We start from the raw sequence: 22,236 nt of genomic DNA, 5'->3' as shown, positions 1-22,236 counted from the left end.
ATAGAATCTCATTGTTTTAATCAGTCCCAACATAGGATTGTTTTAGATATTGCTGTGTAGAAAATAGATTGAATCATTAACACAAGGACGGGTGGGGCGAAGCTTCACTGTTCACTGTACAAGTAGCCTGAAATTCAAAAGAATTCCCCTCTCTCTACCTTTCTATGGCAATAGGTTGTGAATTAATGTAAACTCAAGATACTTTTAGCTTTCCAGAGCATCTGGATTTAAAAGTTACTCTGAAGTCTACTTTCACAGGGAGACAAGAGAGTACAAGAAAATTGCCTAGCAGCTTATTCCTGTGTAGCATGTTTCACTTAAGGCAAGCTGGTTTTTTGCTTGTCTTGAGTGCTTTGATATGATCAGCAAATGAAGATTGAAGGAAGGACCTTGGGTGATAGACTGCTAAGGCCTAAATGAGATCAGAATGTGCACGGCTGCTGTCCTGACATGCTGTATCAGTGACCAGGGCACAAGAGCTCAGCCTGAGAGTGTCAACGCATATTCTTGAATAAACACTCTTAAAGTCATTCCACGTAAAGCAAATACTGTGTTTGAGAGTAAGCCAGGATTAAAAAGATAAAGAAACCTCAAGCAGTACAAGATGTTCTTTGTTTGGTAAAAGTGAATTTAACCTTAGTTGTAGGAGACCATATAAGTATGAGTTGCCAGAATAACTCATTCAGTCTTTTAAATGCTTGTGCGTATGCCATCACAGAACTTGTAAGATAGTAGGAATAGAAGATCATAATAAACCTAAAAATTTAAAAACTCTGCGTTGTCTCTGTAATCAGTGAAGACAGGAAATGAGAATGCTGCTGTAATTCATGAATAGCAACCCTTTGAGTGCCTCTGGCCAGATCTTCCCCTATTTGTATTCATTTTGAACCACATTTCTCTTGGTGGTGTGATACCACTTTGTCACTGCTTCCTCTCTTTTTACTTTCACCTTAAATATTAGCTTCCAACTACTTTCTATCCTTTCTGTACACTTCTCCTCAATCTTCAGTTCTCCTTGGACATCTTCATTTCAGGTCTTTGAAGCTAACCGGGTGGCTCAGTGGTATAGAATCTGCCTGCAATGCAGGAGGTGTGTGTTTGATCCTTGGATTGCGAAGATCCCCTGGAGGAGGGCATGGCAACCCACTCCATTATTCTTGCCAGGATAATCCCATGGATGAAGGAGCCTGGTGGGCTACAGTCCATAGGATCACAAAGAGTCAGACACGACTGAGCATGCCTATGTAGGTGTGTATCTGTTTATGCTAATGTGACTACTAGCTTTAAGCTCTCTCTTCTAAGCTTTAGACCCATATTTCCAGCTATCTCCTGAACATTTTCATCAGAATATGCTGTGGACTCCTTGAATTCAGCAGATCTTGTCTGAAATAATTTTTCTCAAAACTTCTACATTGTCTTTTTCTTTTTAATGATATGTAAGCTACCGGGTAGCCTAAGCCAGTCATGCTGTCAGCCTTTTTTACTCTCAGTTCATCACAGCTAATTAATCATTAAGTAATATACTTTCTGCCTCATTTCAAATTTGTTTTCTTCTCTCCACGACCACTGCCATCACCTCAGTTCACATTTTCAAGTTTCAGGAGCTTTAATGATGTTCTCTGAGACTAAATTTTGTTTTCCAGTACATTCTTCATACTGTAGCCAGAGAAGTTCTTTTTAAATGCCTGTGTGATTGTGGCATTCCCCTGCTTAAAACTTTCAGTGGCCTCACATTGTCTGCAGTTGTTAAAATTTCAAGTATCTACAAGGATTAGGTAAATAATGTATGTGAGTGAAGTGAGCTAAGCTTGTGAGACAACAGGGAAGAACAATTTATATTCAGAATTTTTAAAAAACATGACAAACCCATTACAGAATCTGATGTTACCTATGCCTGTGATTGCAACTAAGCTTAAACTACTGAGCATTGCACATGCAATGTTTCTTTGATATTAGGAATGTCCTTTAGATGAAACTTGAAACTCTAAGCTATTTCAGAGACTGACATAACCAGTGAGTCATGTTGTGTTGTTTTATTTCTAAGTTAGAACATACCAGAATGAAGAGTATGTGTTTATTATTATAAGAACCACAATTTTCATGTTGGAGGCTGTGGAACATAATGAATAGTTTATGGGTTTGAAGTCATTGTTGACCTTAGTCACTTATCAGTTCTGTTTGTTGCCTATTAGCTGTGTGATTTGAGCGAGTCATTTAGTGGCTTGGAGCCCCAACATCCTACTCTGTTTAAAAAAAAAATTAAGAAAGAAATAATTTTAGGATTGAGAGTACAAAATTGGAAAACAGCTTAAAATTATCCAGTTCAGTGCTTGGCGCATAGTAACTCTTCAGTAAAAGATAGCATCCAGACAAATGGGAATAATTTAAGAAGTGACAATAAATATACAAAAATCTAATCCCCACCCCCCTGCCCTACATCCTTCTCAGCAATCATACTGGTGGCCTAAGAAAAGCAAACCTGTTGGAAGCCATTATCCAGTGAAACAGGCGGATGGAAACTGAGAAGCATACGATTCATCCAGGCAACTAAAAACCAGGAGCTTACCCACCTAGTAGGCTCGCTAGCTGAAAATGGAATTTAAGCTTAGAAAGTGTGGATACTGACAAATTAATGAGCAGGACAGGAATATGAACTGTGTACAGTAATGCATAATATACTAAGCCCTTCTTTACTTTTTTGTCTACGTATTGTCTTTAATTTTTTTAACTAAAAGTGATGTTAACTGAAAATTTATATATAGGAAATTTTACTTTTATTTTCTATAGCTATATAAATTTGAAGCACCGAAGGAAGTAAGTGACTTAGTTTTCTTTTTTTTGGCCATGCCACACAGCTTGTGGGATCTTAGTTCCCCAACCAGGGATTGAGCCTGGGCGCCACCAAGTCCCTAGTTTTCTTTACTAGAATATTTAGCATGGTAAGGAAGGAGAGGAGGGCTGTTGAATTTATATTTTATCCTAATGTTCAAATATAATAATTGTATTTTGATTGATCTGGGACTTTAAAGAAGTCTTGAAACACTTTCACCATTCACTTAAGGGAAAAAAATATAATGTCTTCTGAAGCTTTGCATTTTTCATTTTGATTTTTAAACATGTAAGTATACTTTACTCAGTAATTTATGTATCAAGCTGATACAATTAAAATAGGGGGCTGGGTCGCTGACCGTGTGCTTTTCTGCCTTACCACAGAGCTGTAGTGACGCTGAGGAGAATGGTATCGATAAAGTGTCAATAATAACCTGTTGGCAGAGTGATATCCACCGAACTCCTGATTATACTTACAATGGAGAGACTAGAAAGAACAAGGTAGAAAGCTAGCTTGTTTTAAAAAGGCAAGACAAAGATAGTTTCAGCTTCTTACTTTGCAGCAGTATATCTCATCCCAAATAGACTTTCATGCCCAGATAAATAACACTGTATTTAAATAACAGAACAACATTAAAGTTATTCAATTAAAAGAAGATGGTTTCTAAGAAAGTAAAGTATTTAAGAGAGTGTTGAAACACGAAGATGGATAAGTACTATCTTTACTGGCCATGGTAAAATTCTCTTGGTTTTAAGAACTGTTGTAAAAGGTCAATCAAGATAAATGTGGTGGCATTCTTTGACTTGAAGTTACATTTTAATGTTTAACCATCCTTTTTTCTTAAAAAGCAGTGATTTTATTTTTGGTCAATACCTTCTAAATATTTTTCTCTTTCCTTCCTCCTTCCCTCCTGCTATTCCTTCCTTCCTAACTTACAGCTCCTCAGAGAAATTTTGAAATTGCGTTCAAGATGTTTGACTTGAATGGAGATGGAGAAGTAGACATGGAAGAGTTTGAACAGGCAAGTTTCCTGGAAATTTCCTTTAAATACATTAATGTTTAACACATTTTCATGTGCCTTGGAGTTACTTTGGCCTTGATAGTATATTCTGATGCTATCCAATTTTTGAAGTACCTAAAGTATCATTTTTCAGAATTATCTCCACTTACAATAGGTGAGGGGTTTTTGTTTGTTTTTACTCTAAATGTAAGGAATTATTTCATCATATGATTCAGGTCAAGGTTGCTCTAATTCCCCAACATGAATTAGACTCTAATGTTGAGAGGCTAAGTTATGGCTGTTCAATCATATATTCAGTCAGTATTTATTAAATAGCTTCTTTGTGCCAGGAAATTCCAGAATACAAGGATGTATGACATATGTTCTGAAAGGATTTCTATGAGGGAAGGAAAAATGATACCATACCTTTTACTGTACCAGGTCCTAGCCATAAATGTACGTGCTGTGCTGTGCTTAGTCGTTCAGTTGTGTCCGATTCTTTGCAACACCATGGACTGTAGCCCACCAGGCTCTTCTTTTCCATGGGATTCCCCAGGCAAGAATACTGGAGTGGGTAGCCATTCCCTTCTCTAGGCGATATCTTCCTCCTGACCCAGAGGTTGAACTTGGGTCTCCTGCATTGCAGGCAGATTCTTTACCATCAGAGCCACCAGGGAAGGCCATAAATGTATATAGTTTCTTCTGAATTCTAGGAAGAGATTACATTTCCATCAAACTTCTGTCCTTGGAGGATCATGGTACCTCTTCAAGTATAATTATTATGATTAATAGAAGTGTTTTCAAAACAGGAAAAAATATATATGTGCAAGAAAGTACTTTTGTAGTCAAAATGAGTAAAGGGGCAAAAAGGAAGTAGGAAAAAGTATCAGGTATAGTGTATCTTTAAGTAAGAACTACACAGAGACAAATATTTCAAAATACCTATAGATATTTATTCAATTTGCAAGCTATGTCCATCCAATACCTTCAGTTTTCTGTATTTCTGCACTTTACTGATATTACTGGGTGGCATCAAATGATTTTAAATAGAACTTATTTTGGTATTTTAAATTTTATTTTATACAGAACTACTTTACTTTATACAGAACTATTTTATTTTTATTGAGATATAGTTAACTTATTGTATTAGTTTTAGGTGTGTGATGTAATGATTTGACCTATATATATTTTTTTTTGCAATGTTACCACAATAAGTTTAGTTAATATTCATTGTCACACAGTTATAATTTTTTTCTTGTGATGAGAACTTTTAAGATCTACTCTCTTAGCAACTTTCAAATATACAATTTTGTTTTGTTAACTATCATCTCCATGCTTACATCCCCAAGGCTTGTTTATCTTATAACTAGAAGTTTATACCATTAGACCACCTTCATTCCTTTTGCCCACCCTCAACCCCTCGCTTCTGGCAACCAGTGATCTGTTCTCGATGAGTTCAGCTATTTTTTGGATTCCACATATAAGTGATATCATATAGTATTAGCCTTTCTCTGTCTGACACTTGATTTAGCATAATGTCCTCAGTGTTTATCCATGTTGTCACAAATGGCAAAATTTCCTTCTTTTATTATGTCTCAGTAACATTCCCTTGTGTGTGTGCGCGTGTGTATGTGTGTGATATTTTCTGTATCCTTCATCTGCCAGTGGGACACTTAGGTTTCCATGTCCTGGCTATTGTAAATAATAATGCAGTGAATATGGTGGGGAGCTGAAGATATCTGTTGGACACAGTGATTTGATTTCCCTTGGATAAATACTCAGAAGTGGAGTTGCTGAATATGGCAGTTCCGGTCTTAATGTTTTGAGAAACTTTCATGCTGTTTTCCATAGTGGCTACACCAGTTTACATTCCCACCAGTAGTGCATGAGAGTTCCCTTTTCTCCACATCCTCACCAATATTTTTGCCATTGCTGTTGAGCTGAATGACTTGTAGCAATCACTTCACCATTCTGTTCACCTGACAGAGAAGAGAATATAAATTTCATCTAATATGATCCCCTGATAACTGGATGTGTTAAACTAATGCAACTTGTAATATTGATCACAAGAAATTTTGATGTAAAAACTCTTTAGAAAAAGAAAAGTAATTATAAGGTAACTCAGGGATGAATAGCTCTTATTAGAAGTTTCTCAGCTTCATCTTTCTGTGTTTTACATTTTTGGGCAATATAATAATTCATTAGGTCAAAAATGCACTAAGTTTTCAGTCATTCAAACTTTGCTTTAATTTCTAGCTAAATAGGTATTTTCTTGACAGAATGTTTGTCAAGCATATTTTAAAAAGTTAAACAGACCAGTATGAAGACACACACATTTCATCATTATGTGTCTTCCAAGTGAAGGTGACATGAGGCAGACTAATACCTGATGTGACTCTTTCATTCATCGTTTTTCAAAAATCACTTTCGTCACACATAAACATAAATTACTAAAAAGCATTACTCAGACTTCCCTGGTGGTCCAGTGGTTAGAGCTCTGCACTCCCACCACAGGAGGAATGGGTTCAATCCCTGGTCCTAACGGGTCAGAGAAGATCCCACATGCTGTGTAGTGCAGCCAAAATAAATAAATAATAAAAAATAAAATAAAAAGCATTCCTCTGCTCTAAATAAAGTGTGAGCTTTCTCTGATCTTTCTTCCACATGGATCCTTTTCCTTAACCCATTTCATAGCAGATCATAAAATAGAACTAACCTAGCCCAAAGATTTTTTTTTAAAAACTCATATAACTTTCAGGGCTACATTCACCCAGGCCATGACAGAAATTTCTTTAGTATTAAAGTATGAGAAATAATACCTGTCAGCTATGAGACAGAGAAAGGGGATGAAATTTTCACACAGACTGTCAGCACCACATTTTTGAAGCTAACATACAGTTTCCACCATAGAAAGTGTATAAGCTACAATATTACAGCACAGGCAAAATTTAAATCATGACAGGTCCTGACAGGGGTACTCAGTGTTGATTCACTGCTACTAAAAAATTCTTCAGTTCTCACAGTTAGGCAGAGAAAATGAATTGTGTATTGCCTTCAAATATAAGCAGCACTGCACTGATTATCCTATATTTCAATTTGAAGTCTAAAAATCCTCAACGTAAATAATTTGAAAATCCATCTTTCAAATCTCCATGTGCATGAAAAACAAACATCAAACAGTCTTATTCACTTGATAAAACATGAACCCAGAAAAAAATCATAATCAGAAGCATTTATGATATTAACTTATAGTTATAAGGAAACTTAGAGACAGTGTACTCTAACCAGGAACTTTTCCAGTGAGAAAACTAAGGCCCAAAGAAGTTAAATGACCTATATAAATTGTGCTTGTACTGTAGAGCAACATAATTAGACCCCATGTTTCCTGATTCCTCATCTCATGTCTTTCCATTATACTACTGTTACCTTTTAGAGCCAGGGACTATTCAGTTGGGTTAAGTAAGTCTTTTGTATGGTCATAGGTAATAAATAAAATAAAGACATTTAAATAAGTAAATCCATTGTTACACATCTTTAAGTTTTTAAATATTATACTTTTCTAATTTAGCAATTTAAAAATCATTATTCACAAGGCTATATATATTATTTATCTATTATAATATAACTTTATCTGTCTTTACATATCACAATTTTATTCTGAATAGTTGTTTTTATTAGCTTGTAAAGAGGTAGAAAAGACTGCAGGAACCAGTGGGGGAAAAATGCTTAGCAATCATAGACTTGCATCAAAAAGCTCATTTTGTATATCAATAGTTAGGCCATGGTTGCTAGCCCCCAAAATTATTCTTTCTCAAAATCTCATTTAAAATTTCTCAAAGATTAAACTAATTCCCTATCTTCTCTTGGAGAATTGCTCCGTACCAACTTTATATTTCGCATTCTCATTCTAGTTAATGTGTCACCTCTCTTAGATATCAAGTATTTGCCTATAGCTGTACTGCCTCTCATCACAACTGGAGAGTCAATAGTAGAAGTGTGAAATTTTTAAAAGTCTCCTGAGATATGGAAGGTATTACTGTGAGTTTGATGATTATTTTAGTGTTGTGTGTGAGGTTTTGAGCCTAAAACAAATGCATACTTTTTTCTCAAGAGATATTTTTAAGAGCATCCCAATTATAAAGGTGTCAAGCATGTGTGTTACCAGTTCTATTACTTGCTGGCTACTTGACTCCAAGCAAGTTACTCAACAGCATACCTCAAATTCTTCATCTGTAAAATGAGGATACCATTGGACTTATCTCATAGGATTGTTGTGAGCATTAAAAGAGAGAATTGTAGCACAGTGTAGGCAGATAGTAACTAGTTGATTCTAGTTGATTCTTATTACTCTTTAGTCTTCTACATTTTCTACCTTGTAATATTTTTATGGACTGGGGTTTGCTTCTCCATTAGGTTCAGAGCATTATTCGCTCCCAAACCAGCATGGGAATGCGTCACAGAGATCGTCCTACAACTGGTAACACCCTCAAGTCCGGCTTGTGTTCAGCCCTCACAACCTACTTTTTTGGAGCTGATCTTAAGGGGAAGCTGACGATCAAAAACTTCCTTGAATTTCAGCGTAAACTGCAGCACGATGTTCTGAAGCTGGAGGTAGGTATTTCTTGGACTTCAGGACGCTGTCCATCATGTACCCACGAAGAGCCTCTGGGCTGGGAGGGGCCTGCACTATAGGTATTCTTTTTATCTACCTCTAACCATGAGAACTGATTGGTTTGAACCTTATCAGTGATCTGCAGCCTGACAGCAAGTAGGAAATAATATGATTCTAGGACTGAAAGCCCAAGAAGTCTAAATTGAAAATCTTAGTTGTCTCTGGATGCTCAGCTTGAGGAAACAGAAATTCAGGACTCACAGCAGTTCTCAACCTGAGCATGTATGCTTATTGTGTAAAAGGCATCAGGGGATGAAAGCAGGGAGGATAATAAGGAGCTCTTTCTATGAAAGTTTACGAAGGTAATAACAGCTGGAAACACAAAAGGTCAGAAAGAGACATGTACTCAGAGTTACAAAGGTGTCATGCTGGGTTTGAGGATTTACTTTTCCACTTAAAGTTTAGACCGTCATGGTATTCAATTCCTGGACACAACTCTCTAACAGTATTATTACCTTTTTCTGTGCCTATATTTGTTGAATTAAGTACTTTTGGATTAGTTGGCTAATGAGTCTATTCGGTTCAAAACATGCATTAAATGCCTTTTGTATGCATTTTTGTTTGAGGACAAAAAAATGAAGTCTCTGATTTCCTCAGATTTGAAAAAATTCCCTTATGCTGGTGTTTCTCCACCCCCTTTTTTGGGTTAACATATGCCCTGCTTTTAATGTTATTTGAAATTTTGAAACATTAAATACTGTGACTAAAAACACAAAAAAGTATTGGAGAAAAGTGCTGCTTTGTTTTTAAACTCTGAATATTACTTCTCTATCTGCTCTCCCATCTTTCCCCCAAGATTCTAATATACTACTCCCACCTCTTCCACCCACTTACCTCAGTTGAAACAGTTTAAAAAATCCTAACTGAATTCCTATTATTGATCAGAACAGTATTTAATATTCATTCTCTAGAAGAGAAGCAGAATAATAGATCATACTAAAAATCAGATCTAACTTTAGAATGTGCTTTCACACTGTTTTTTTGGAAATAGAATAATTAATATTTAAGGAATGTACCTTAAAATAACAAAGTAATGGTTCTCTGCAATTCAGCCTCCTTCAAGAGTCTCTTGTAGCCCCTGTAATACTTGGTAAGTATTTATTTATTTTATATATAGTGCAGGGGGCACAAAACTTTACCTCTATCCTCCTGGGGTCTCCATCTGGGCCTGAGTCTTAAATTAATGTAAGACAGATTAACAAGAGAAAAGTATACAGATTTTTACACATACATGGGAATCCCCGTAAAAAAAATGAAGACCCAAAGAAGTGGCTCAGGCTAAATGTTTATATACTAAGTTGAGCAGAGAGAAGCAACTTAGCTTTATGAAGTTTGCATTCTTATCACCAGAAAAAGGGAGTCAAAGTCAAGAGATATCTGTCAAACAGATTTTGTTAAAATAGTTCTTATCTTCCTTTAGTCCCCCATATGTTTTAGTTACTTGTCCACAGTTGCCTTTCTTTGTTTCCTGCTGGTGTAAGGAGGACATTTTTCACATGGGAGTTTTACATCCTGCTTTCAGGAACCCAACTGTTTTTGTGTAAGAGTTCCTATGTACTAGGATTCTAGACATATGCCTTGGCCCCTTGTATGCATACCTGAAATGGTCTTCTTTGAAAACATTATAACATAATTTGGGAATGCGAAATTATTTAACTTATTAATTATATAATTACAATTTAGCATAAAATAAAATATAGTTAGAAGATAAAGCACAAGTCAGAATGGCAGTTTTAACAAACTTTAAACAACAGTACAGGGTCATCAGAATATGGAGCAGATGCCGGCTTTACCACAGTCTAGCCTGACACTCATTCTTGGACACATGACAGAGTCTCAAGAGACATAACATGGACCTTTGTCTTTTATCCTGAGATGCTGGAGAGCTTAAAGCCCACTAACGTACCATGTAGATTGCCAATGAAATAGAATCTTATAAAGCAGATTAGGAATTAGGGACTTCATACATGTGTACCCGCACGTAGACTACACCCAAATGCTGAAGAAAAGAGATCTAAAAGACAGTTATATCTAAGATATTTACTCCAGATAGCTGTCTTCTATTTGACACTGACTTGGATTATCTGTAGTCAAGGCCAAGACATACCAAAATTGTTCTGTTTGACAATCCACAATCCCTCATGTAAGGGAACAAACAGACTTTTGTAAAAGAACCCAGCCTACCACATAAAAAAAATCCTATTTATTACATAAAAATGTTTACTAATCTTAAGTCCATTCTTTCCATTTAATGGCACAAGATCAGTGAATGAATAACCCCCATATTTAAAACTTCATGGATCAGTACTGTGTCTTCCTAACTAGATGCGTAATTCTTTGAGGAGGTATGAATAGCAGAAAGAGCAAAGGTTCTGGTATACTCATAATGAGACCTTGGTTAAAATTTTATTTCTACCACTTACTGGCTGTCTGTGATGAGTTATTTATTCTCTCAAAGCCTAGATTCTCCTTTGTACAACATAGTGGTGGTTAAGTGAGATGGTGTTTCTTATCAGCTGAATTGTGTCCGTCCCTCCCCACCCCTACACCAGAGTTTCTGTATTGAATCCCCAAACCCAATTTGGAGAGATCCAACCAGTCCATTCTGAAGGAGATCAGCCCTGGGATTTCTTTGGAAGGAATGATGCTAAAGCTGAAACTCCAGTACTTTGGCTACCTCATGCGAAGAGTTGACTCATTGGAAAAGACTCTGATGCTGGGAGGGATTGGGGGCAGGAGGAGAAGGGGATGACAGAGGATGAGATGGCTGGATGGCATCACTGACTCGATGGACGTCAATCTGAGTGAACTCCGGGAGTTTGTGATGGACAGGGAGGCCTGGTGTGCTGTGATTCATGGGGTCACAAAGAGTCGGACACGACTGAGCAACTGATCTGATCTGATCTATCTGATGATTAAGTTAAAATGCGGCTATTAAGGTGAGCCTTAATCCTGTCTTACTGGTAAACTTATAAGGATGGAAATTTGGAAAGAGACACAGACACACCAGGGGTGAACTTACATAGAGGGACAACCATGTGAAAAGACAGCAAGAGGACAGTCAACTGCAAACCAAGGAGAGAGGCTTCAGAGGAAAGCAACTCGGCCTATACCTTGATCTTGGACTTCCAGCCTCCAGAACTGTGAAAAAATTAATTTCTGCTGTTTGTCACCCAGTTGGTAGTCTGTTATGGCAGCCCCACTGAACTAACACAGTGATGTGTGCCTGAAACACTTGGCATGTACCATGCCTTTAATAGTTATCCTTCCACCTTCTTTTATATACCCTCTACCCTTCAGTATATCAGTTGGCACATAGTAGACACGTAAACAGATCATCCCAGACGAATGACCGAAAATCCTTACTTTGATTTTGAAATAGTTTTCTGATAAAACATCTGGAAAATGGAAGCAAATTTTGTTTTTATCAAACACTTTTAATTTTAGTTTTTGAAGTTTAGATAATTTTTCCCCTCACTGAATATGAAATATAATATCATCACAGCCAAGAGGAAAATAGAAATGATTAACATTATCTTAACTTTCACATGGGTTTTATAAGTTCCATCATTTTATTTATCTCTTACAAGTTTTATTTCATTGCTTACTAAACTACTTTAAAATTTTAGATCAAGGAGATTTATACCTCCATTTAGTTACTTCTGTCTTTTTCTCACCACAGTAGCTTTGAGAGTGAAGAGAATACTATTTATCTGTCAAATTTAATTTCCACACGGGTCAGGGAAGGGAAAAAGTCCATGAACAAAATCTATCAAATGCCTACTATGAGCCAGACAATGTGTAGATATTACATGCCTTCTTTATTTTAATCATCACCAACCCTATTAGATTTGGTGGTATTATACCCGTGTTACAGCTATAGAAACTGAAACTCGAAAAGATAAAAGTTACAGAGGTAGTAAATGGTACAATCAGGATTCCAACTCAGCCTTTCAGACTAAGCTCTTTTCTGTTCATTATCTGATTGTTATTACTTTTAGTCTGAGATGAGGTTTCTGTACATGACTTATTTGGAGCTCTAAAGAAAAAATGTTCAGAAATTTAGGAACAGAAAAAAAAAAAATTTTCTGAATATTTATAGTTTCCCTTTTCAACACCATGTTTTTCTAGTTCCTTTGCCCCTCAAATTGAGTCTTATGACTGAAAAGAAATACACCATTCTTTGTGTTTATAAAATACTATGTAAACTACCTATTTAGTTTCTTTTCATAACAGTCATTGACTTGTTAGATTTTTTGTGTTTTAATGCTCTTAACTCTGGTCATATTTGTTTTTTTATACCCTTTGTCTTTATTTGGGAACTCAGAAAACATGGATTTAAAAGAATGACTTTAGAATGCCCAGTTTTATAAGAAAAGATGAGTTAGTAATGGTGAAATGCCTTTGTGTTTAAGGCTATTGGGAAAAGCAGTTATAATGACTTGGGATAAAATTATGAACTATTTAATTAAATACTTAACTTTTCATATGCATATAAAAGCCACATATACATGCATTTTAATAAATCATAGTGGCTTAATATCAAAAATGCACAGTTTTTTAAAATAGCTCCTTTGAAGTTATTAAAAATTCCATCTAAGTCTACCAAGAACTATTGAGCTGAGTTCCTTGGAGACAGGTGCCAAGTCTAATTTCAGTTAATATATTCATTGATTTCTTGAGGACTGCAGCAAGTAGGATGTCAGTCAAAAATGAAAGGTAATAGAGAACTCTTTGAAAGATTATGATTAATTTTAATTTGGGGGGAGGAGAAAAAGGAGCTGTCATTATGTCAAAGAAAAGTAAAAACTAATTTATACAAGGAAGAAGGCAACTTCAGAATACACAAGAGGCAAACTGAAAGAGTATCATCTAACAGAATTCCAATTTGTAACATCTTTTTATAAGTTTTGGGGTTCACATGCTTATTGCATTACCAACCAGAGTATCACATTTTAAAATGGAATGAGTATCAGTTATCTGAAGGCAAATTATGTATAATTCAGAGGGTAACAATGACTGTCTCATATTCCCAGTCTTCAAGAAAAAAAATATTGATGTTAACTAGATTTGTTCAATCAGAAAGAAAGATAACAAGGCGACATAAAAATCTATGCTAATTATTCTCATCTGCCATTAAGAGTAGAGCAAAAAAATGAGGGTTAATTTAATTTAAATTGTAAGGAACTTAATATTAAAGAATTCCAGAATCACCTACCCTTTACATCATCAAGCTGACATCCTTGTACTAATCTCTTTAAAGTACTAAAGTAGAATTAAATCTTTGTTGCCTCAGTGGAAGACCGTATTAAAAGACAAACCTCAGCTCTTTTCTTGGCCAAAAGATTGTTGGAAAGGAGACCAGAAGGCAACCAAACATTTTCAGGAACTAGAACACTCTTGGCAAAGCAAATTTCTTTTTATCTTAATAGTCTGTTTTGGGCTTTTTTCCTCCTGGGAAACTGATTCTTATTATGTAAACTTAAAAATGAGAATTGACTTTGATTTAACTAAATCTAAGAAACAAAATGAGGCATGTTTGTTGGGTTTTTTCTTCTTTTTTTTTAGTTTTATTCTTCTATTTTTGCCTCTACAAAGCAGAATGTAGATGGTAATAAATCTACCATTTCTTATTTCATCCTTAGATGTTTTCAACTTGAATTTTCCAAAAATCATTAAAAGAGTTATTAGAGAGTACTTGATTCTTTTACCGATTTATAACTTTAGGGAACGAAGTATATGTTTAAAGGCTTAAAAAACAAATGAACAAAAAAACCCTTTAACCTTGTTATTAAGATAACAGTCCCCACTATAAAAAATCTAGTTATATTTGGTTATGATAATAAAATTTTTTACCAGTTTATCTTTTGTAAAAAATTTGAAGTTTATAGCCAGCATAAACTGCTTTATGCTTATAAAACTCTGTTGAGAAAAGGCCTTTAGCAAGCATTATTTTCCCAAGTGTTTAAAAAAAAAAAAAGGAATCTATTCTTTCACCATATAAAATACTTTTATTTCTTGCTTTTTTGTTTATTTTTATGCTTTACTTTACTTATTTTTAATATCTAGATACCTACCAATCCTATAAGAATTAACAAATTGGGTAGGTAACATGAAATAATCATTACTTTAAAATATAGATCCAGGATAGATCACATCCTGGGCCATAAATCTAGCCTTGGTAAATTCAAAAAAATTGAAATCCTCTCAAGCATCTTTTCTGATCACAATGTGGTAAGATTATATGTCAACTACAGGGAAAAAACTATAAAAAATACAAATATATGAAGGCTAAACAACACACATCTGAATAACCAACAAGTCACAGAAGAAATCAAAATATGCATAGAAATGAATGAAAACACAACAACCAAAAACCTATGGGATTCAGTAAAAGCAGTGCTAAGGGGAAGGTTCATAGCAATACAAGCCTACCTCAAGAAACAGGAGAGAAATCACATAAATAACCTAACTCTACACCTAAAGCAATTAGAAAAGGAAGAAATGAAGAACCCCAGGGTTAGTAGAAGGAAAGAAATCACAAAAATTAGGGCAGAAATAAATGCAAAAGAAACAAAAGAGACCATAGCAAAAATCAACAAAGCTAACAGCTGGTTCTTTGAGAAAATAAATAAAATAGACACACCATTAGCCAGACTCATCAAGAAACAAAGGGAGAAGAATCAAATCAACAAAATTAGAAATGAAAATGGGGAAATCATAACAGACAACACAGAAATACAAAGGACCATAAGAGACTACTATCAGCAACTATATGCCAATAAAGTGGACAACTTGGAAGAAATGGACAAATTCTTAGAAAAGTATAACTTTCCAAAACTGAACCAAGAAGAAAGAAAATCTTAACAGACCCATCACAAACACAGAAATCAAAACCGTAATCAGAAATCTTCCAACAAACAAAAGCCCAGGACCAGACGGCTTCACAGCTGAATTCTACCAAAAATTTACAGAAGAGCTAACACCTATCCTACTCAAACTCTTCCAGAAAATTGCAGAGGAAGGTAACTTCTAAACTCATTCTGAGGCCACCATCACCCTAATACCAAAACCGGACAAAGATGGCACAAAAAGAGAAAACTACAGGCCAATATCACTGATGAACATAGATGTAAAAATCCTTAACAAAATTCTTGCAAATAGAATCCAACAACATATTAAAAAGATTATATATCATGACGAAGTGGACTTTATCCCAGGGATGCAAGGATTCTTCAATATTCGCAAATCAATCAATGTAATACACCACATTAACAAATTAAAAGATAAAAACCATATGATTATCTCAATAGATGCTGAGAAAGCCTTTGACAAAATTCAACATCCATTTATGATAAAAACCCTCCAGAAAGCAGGTATAGGAGGAACATACCTCAACATAATAAAAGCCATATATGATAAACCCACAACAAACATTATCCTCAGTGGTGAAAAATTGAAAGCATTTCCCCTAAAGTCAGGAATAAGACAAGGATGCCCACTCTCACCACTACTATTCAACATAGTTTTGAAAGTTTTGGCCACAGCAATCATAGCAGGAAAATAAAAGGAATCCAAATTGGAAAAGAAGAAGTAAAACTCTCACTGTTTGCAGATGACATGATCCTCTACATAGAAAACCTAAAGACTCCACCAGAAAATTACTGGAGCTAATCAATGAATACAGTAAAGTTGCAGGATATAAAATTAACATGCAGAAATCCCTTGCATTCCTATGAGAAAACAGAGAAATTAAGGAAACAATTCCATTCACCATTGCAACAAAAAGAATAAAATACTTAGGAATAAATCTACCTAAAGAAACAAAAGACCTATATATAGAAAACTATAAAACACTGAAGAAAGAAATCAGAGATGACACAAATAGATGAAGAAATGTACCATGGTCATGGATCGGAAGAATCAATATAGTGAAAATGAGTATACTACCCAAAGCAATCTATAGATTCAATGCAATCCCTATCAAGCTACCAATGGTATTTTTCAGAGAATTAGAACAAATAATTTCACAATTTGTATGGAATTACAAAAAACCTTGAATAGCCAAAGCAATCTTGAGAAAGAAGAATGGAACTGGAGGAATCAACCTGCCTGACTTCAGGCTCTACTACAAAGCCACAGTCATCAAGACAGTATGGTACTGGCACAAAGACAGAAATAGATCAATGGAACAAAATAGAAAGCCCAGAGATAAATCCACGCACATCCAGGACATGGAAGCAACCTAGATGTTCATCGGCAGACAAATGGATAAGAAAGCTGTGGTACATATACATAATTGAATATTACTCAGCTATTAAAAAGAATACATTTGAATCAGTTCTGATGGGGTGAGTGAAACTGGAGCCTATTATACAGAGCGAAGTAAGTCAGAAAGAAAAACACCAATATAGTATATTAACACATGTATATGGAATTTAGAAAGATGTTAATGATGACTCTATATGCGAGACAGCAAAAGAGACACAGATGTAAAGAACAGACTGTTGAACTCTGTGGGAGAAGGCGAGGGTGGGATGATTTGAGAGAATAGCATTGAAACATGTATATTATCATGTGAACTAGATCACCAGTCCAGGTTCGATGGGATGGGGAGGGAGGTGGGAGGAAGGATTAGGATGGGGAACACATCCTGAATGTATGGCAAAAACCACCACACTATTGTAAAGTAATTAGCCTCCAATTAAAATTTTTAAAATAGAAATGTATAAAAATGATAGAATAAAAATTTAAGGGCCCACAATAATTCTTTATAAGTCAGTCACTCATGACTTGATGTCAACACTTTTTAAAGCTCATTCTGTCTTCTCTCTGTAGCATATTGTCAGGTAGGTCCAAAGTTTTGCCCTGATGAAACCAAGTTAACTCTCAGGGTAAGTTAGTTTAATAAGAAAACACGTAAAACCTAAAGCCAAACTCTGATTTAGTTTCTTGCAATTCCCTTTACACCCTATAGCTCAAGTTTGCTGTCATTTGCTGCTTGTAGGTAGAATCAGATGGAAAGTCTATCCATGGTAGAATGTCTATGGTGATACAAAGCTCCTTTGATGTAAATGTAACCTTAATTAATTATTCTATAAAAATTGCATAAAACAGTGCTTATTGTTTCATATCTTTTGGAGAATGAAAGGAAAGTTTGAGTGAAACTTTGGTGCTTAAACATATATGATCTAGGCATTATTTTTTTAAAGATATTAATTAGTACTTCTGAATCTGACATTTCAGATTGATCATTAAAGTGCAGAAAACTTAGAGAATAATACTTTTTTTTAATTTGCAGATAGCATTGTAATTCCAAAGTCGATATGTTAGTGATACCTCTTATCATACTTGGCAATCACCATTATTTTCTTGTCATCACATATCTTTAATTCACATTCTAAGTTAACTAAACTGGCCACAAGAAAAAAAGGGCCTCATAAATCATGAAAATTTGATTTTTCTCTGGTGGAAATTTTTCCTCACTCTTATCATTCAAATAGTCTTATTAACCATTTTTTTTAGTAGAACACAGACACTTCTCAATTTATGAATGAGCTGTGTACCAGTGTGTTAAAAGTTCATAGGTCAACTCTTTGGAAATCAGAATGCAGTGATAATTTCTTTAGTCTTACACACAGATCAGATCAGATCAGATCAGTTGCTCAGTAGTGTCCGACTCTTTGCGACCCCATGAATCGCAGCACGCCAGGCCTCCCTGTCCATCACCAACTCCCGGAGTTCACTGAGACGCACGTCCATCAAGTCAGTGATGCCATCCAGCCATCTCATCCTCTGTCGTCCCCTTCTCCTCCTGCCCCCAATCCCTCCCAGCATCAGAGTCTTTTCCAATGAGTCAACTCTTCGCATGAGGTGGCCAAAGTACTGGAGTCTCAGCTTTAGCATCATTCCTTCCAAAGAAATCCCAGGGCTGATCTCCTTCACAATGGACTGGTTGGATCTCCTTGCAGGCCAAGGGACTCTCAGGAATCTTCTCCAACACCACAGTTCAAAAGCATCAATTCTTTGGTGCTCAGCCTTCTTCACAGTCCCAACTCTCACATCCATACATGACCACAGGAAAAACCATAGCCTTGACTAGACGAACCTTTGTTGGCAAAGTAATGTCTCTGCTTTTGAGTATGCTATCTAGATTGGTCATAACTTTCCTTCCATGGAGTAAGCGTCTTTTAATTTCATGGCTGCAGTGATCATCTGTAGTGATTTTGGAGCCCCCAAAAATAAAGTCTGACACTGTTTCCACTGTTTCCCCATCTATTTCCCATGAAGTGATGGGACCGGATGCCATGATCTTCATTTTCTAAATGTTGAGCTTTAAAGCCAACTTTTTCACTCTCCACTTTCACTTTCATCAAGAGGCTTTTGAGTTCCTCTTCACTTTCTGCCATAAGGGTGGTGTCATCTGCATATCTGAGGTTATTGATATTTCTCCCGGCAAGCTTGATTCCAGCTTGTGCTTCTTCCAGTCCAGCGGTTCTCATGATGTACTCTGCATAGAAGTTAAATAAACAGGGTGATAATATACAGCCTTGACGTACTCCTTTTCCTATTTGGAACCAGTCTGTTGTCCCATGTCCAGTTCTAACTGTTGCTTCCTGACCTGCATACAGATTTCTCAAGAGGCAGATCAGGTGGTCTGGTATTCCCATCTCTTTCAGAATTTTCCACAGTTTATTGTGATCCACACAGTCAGAGGCTTTGGCATAGTCAGTAAAGCAGAAAAAGATGCTTTTCTGGAACTCTCTTGCTTTTTCCATGATCCAGCAGATGTTGGCAATTTGATCTCTGGTTCCTCTGCCTTTTCTAAAACCAGCTTGAACATCAGGAAGTTCACAGTTCAAATATTGCTGAAGCCTGGCTTGGAGAATTTTGAGCATTACTTTACTAGCATGTGAGATGAGTGCAATTGTGCAGTAGTTTGAGCATTCTTTGGCATTGCCTTTCTTTGGGATTGGAATGAATTGACCTTTTCCAGTCCTGTGCCCACTGCTGAGTTTTGCAAATTTGCTGGCATATTGAGTGGCTGGCATATTGCTGGCATATTGAGCACTTTCACAGCATCATCTTTCAGGATTTGGAATAGCTCAACTGGAATTCTGTCACCTCTACTAGCTTTGTTTGTAGTGATGCTTTCTAAGGCCCACTTGACTTCACATTCTAAGATGTCTGGCTCTAGGTCACTGATCACACCATCATGATTATCTGGGTCGTGAAGATCTTTTTTGTACAGTTCTTCTGTGTATTCTTGCCACCTCTTCTTAATATCTTCTGCACACAGCAGAATGCTTAATATGCAGTATAGTTGAATGTGATACAGTAAAATGGAAAGTAATATAAAAGATCATTGTGAATGTTTTATCAGTAGCTACTCTCCTAGCTACAACAGTCTGTTGTAGAAGTATCAAATGTTTTAACAAAAAATTGAGTATATATTACATAACAAAAATACTAGCCAACATATCTCTTGAGTTCACTGGAAGTCAAGCACTATTGTGGATGCCTTATTACATTATTTTCATTTAATCTGCACAACACTATTTGATTGGCATTATAATTATCCATATTTAACAAATGAGAAAGCGAAGAACCAAAGAAGTTAAGTAATTTACACAAGGTCCCTAACATGATAAAGGAGGAGCTGATATTTGATTCTAGGCAGTCTACCTCTACAGTCTGCTCTTTTTTTAAATTGAAGTATATGTAATTTACAATGTTCTATTAGTTTCACGTGTACAGAAGTGATTAAATTATACATACATATCTTTCTCAGATTTTCCATTATATCTTATTGTAAGATACGGAGTATAGTTCCCAGTGCTGTACACTAGCTCCTTGCTGTTTACCTATTTTATATATACTAGTGTATATATGTTAATCCCACACTCCTAATTTATCTTCCCTCCTCTGCCTCTAGCTATCCCCTTTGGTAACCATAAGTTTGTGTTCTATATCTGAGTCTGTTCCTGTCTTAGAAATAAGCACATTTGTATCATTTTCTTAGATTTACATATAAGTGATAAGACCGGGAGCTGACTGTGGCTCAGAAAATGAATTCCTTATTGCCAAACTCAAACTTAAATTGAAGAAAGTAGGGAAAATCACTAGACCATTCAGGTATGACCTAAATCAAATCCCTTATGACTATAGAGTGGAAGTGAGAAATAGATTTAAGGGCCTAGATCTGATAGAGTGCCTGATGAACTATGGATGGAGGTTTCCTGACGTTGTACAGGAGACAGGGATCAAAACCATCCCCATGGAAAACATGCAAAAAAGCAAAATGGCTGTCTGGGGAGGCCTTACAAATAGCTGTGAAAAGAAGAGAAGTGAAAAGCAAAGGAGAAAAGGAAAGCTATAATGCAGCTATAAATTCAGCTATAAAGCTGAATGCAGAGTTCCAAAGAATAGCAAGGAGAGATAAGAAAGCCTTCCTCAGCAATCAGTGCAAAGAAATAGAGGAAAACAACAGAATGGGAAACACTAACGATGTCTTCAAGAAAATTAGAGATACCAAGGGAACATTTCATGCAAAGATAGGCTCAATAAAGGACAGAAATGGTATGGACCTAACAGAAGCAGAAGATATTAAGAAGAAGTGGCAACAATACACAGAAGAACTGTACAAAAAAGATATTGAAGACCCAGATAATCATGATGATGTGATCACTCACCTAGAGCAAGACATCCCGGAATGTGAAGTCAAGTGGACCTTAGGAAGCATGACTATGAACAAAGCTAGTGGAGGTGATGGAATTCCAGTTGAGGTATTTCAAATCCTAAAAGATGATGCTGTGAAAGTGCTGCACTCAATATGCCAGCAAATTTGGAAAACTCAGCAGTGGGCACAGGACTGGAAAAGGTCAGTTTTCATTCCAATCCCAAAGAAAGGCAATGCCAAAGAATGCTCAAACGACTGCACAATTGCACTCATCTCACATGCTAGTAAAGTAATGTTCAAAATTCTCCAAGCCAGGCTTCAGCAATACATGAACCGTGAACTTCCAGATGTTCAAGCTGGTTTTAGAAAAGGCAGAGGAACCAGAGATCAAATTGCCAACATCTGCTGGATCATGGAAAAAGCAAGAGAGTTCCAGAAAAACACCTATTTCTGCTTTACTGACTATGCCAAAGTCTGTGACTGTGTGGATCACAATAAACTGTGGAAAATTCTGAAAGAGATGGGAATACCAGACCACCTGATCTGCCTCTTAAGAAACCTATATGCAGGTCAGGAAGCAGTAGTTAGAACTGGACATGGAACGACAGACTGGTTCCAAATAGGAAAAGGAGTACATCAAGGTTGTATATTGTCACCCTGCTTATTTAACTCATATGCAGAGTACATCATGAGAAACGCTGGGCTAGAAGAAGCACAAGATGGAATCAAGATTGCCGGGAGAAATATCAATAACCTCAGATATGCAGATGACACCACCCTTATGGCAGAAAGTGAAGAGGAACTCAAAAGCCTCATGATGAAAGTGAAAGAGGAGAGTGAAAAGGTTGGCTTAAAGCTCAACATTCAGAAAACGAAGATCATGGCATCCGGTCCCATCACTTCATGGGAAATAGATGGGGAAACAGTGGAAACAGTGTCAGACTTTATTTTGGGGGGCTCCAAAATCACTGCAGATGGTGATTGCAGCCATGAAATTAAAAGACACTTACTCCTTGGTAGGAAAGTTATGACCAACCTAGAGAGCATATTAAACA

The 22,236-nt window shown here is 36.2% G+C and overlaps 1 protein-coding gene across 4 annotated transcripts in view; it reads left to right on the top strand.

The window, feature by feature from the left end:
• The window catches only part of MICU1 (mitochondrial calcium uptake 1), a 223,646-nt gene that overhangs the window by 123,021 nt on the left and 78,389 nt on the right, over positions 1 to 22,236 (top strand). For all 4 annotated transcript variants that reach the window (XM_006077074.4, XM_006077073.4, XM_006077072.4 and 1 more), the window contains 2 exons: positions 3,769 to 3,851; positions 8,244 to 8,441. In XM_006077074.4, coding sequence (XP_006077136.4) covers positions 3,769 to 3,851; positions 8,244 to 8,441 — 281 coding nt within the window. The remainder of the gene's footprint in view (positions 1 to 3,768; positions 3,852 to 8,243; positions 8,442 to 22,236) is intronic.

Source organism: Bubalus bubalis, chromosome 4, assembly GCF_019923935.1.
Source record: "Bubalus bubalis isolate 160015118507 breed Murrah chromosome 4, NDDB_SH_1, whole genome shotgun sequence".
NCBI classification, from domain to species: Eukaryota; Metazoa; Chordata; class Mammalia; order Artiodactyla; family Bovidae; genus Bubalus; species Bubalus bubalis.
The sequence above is the reverse complement of the archived record's forward strand: the minus strand, read 5'-3'. Positions and strand labels throughout refer to the sequence as shown.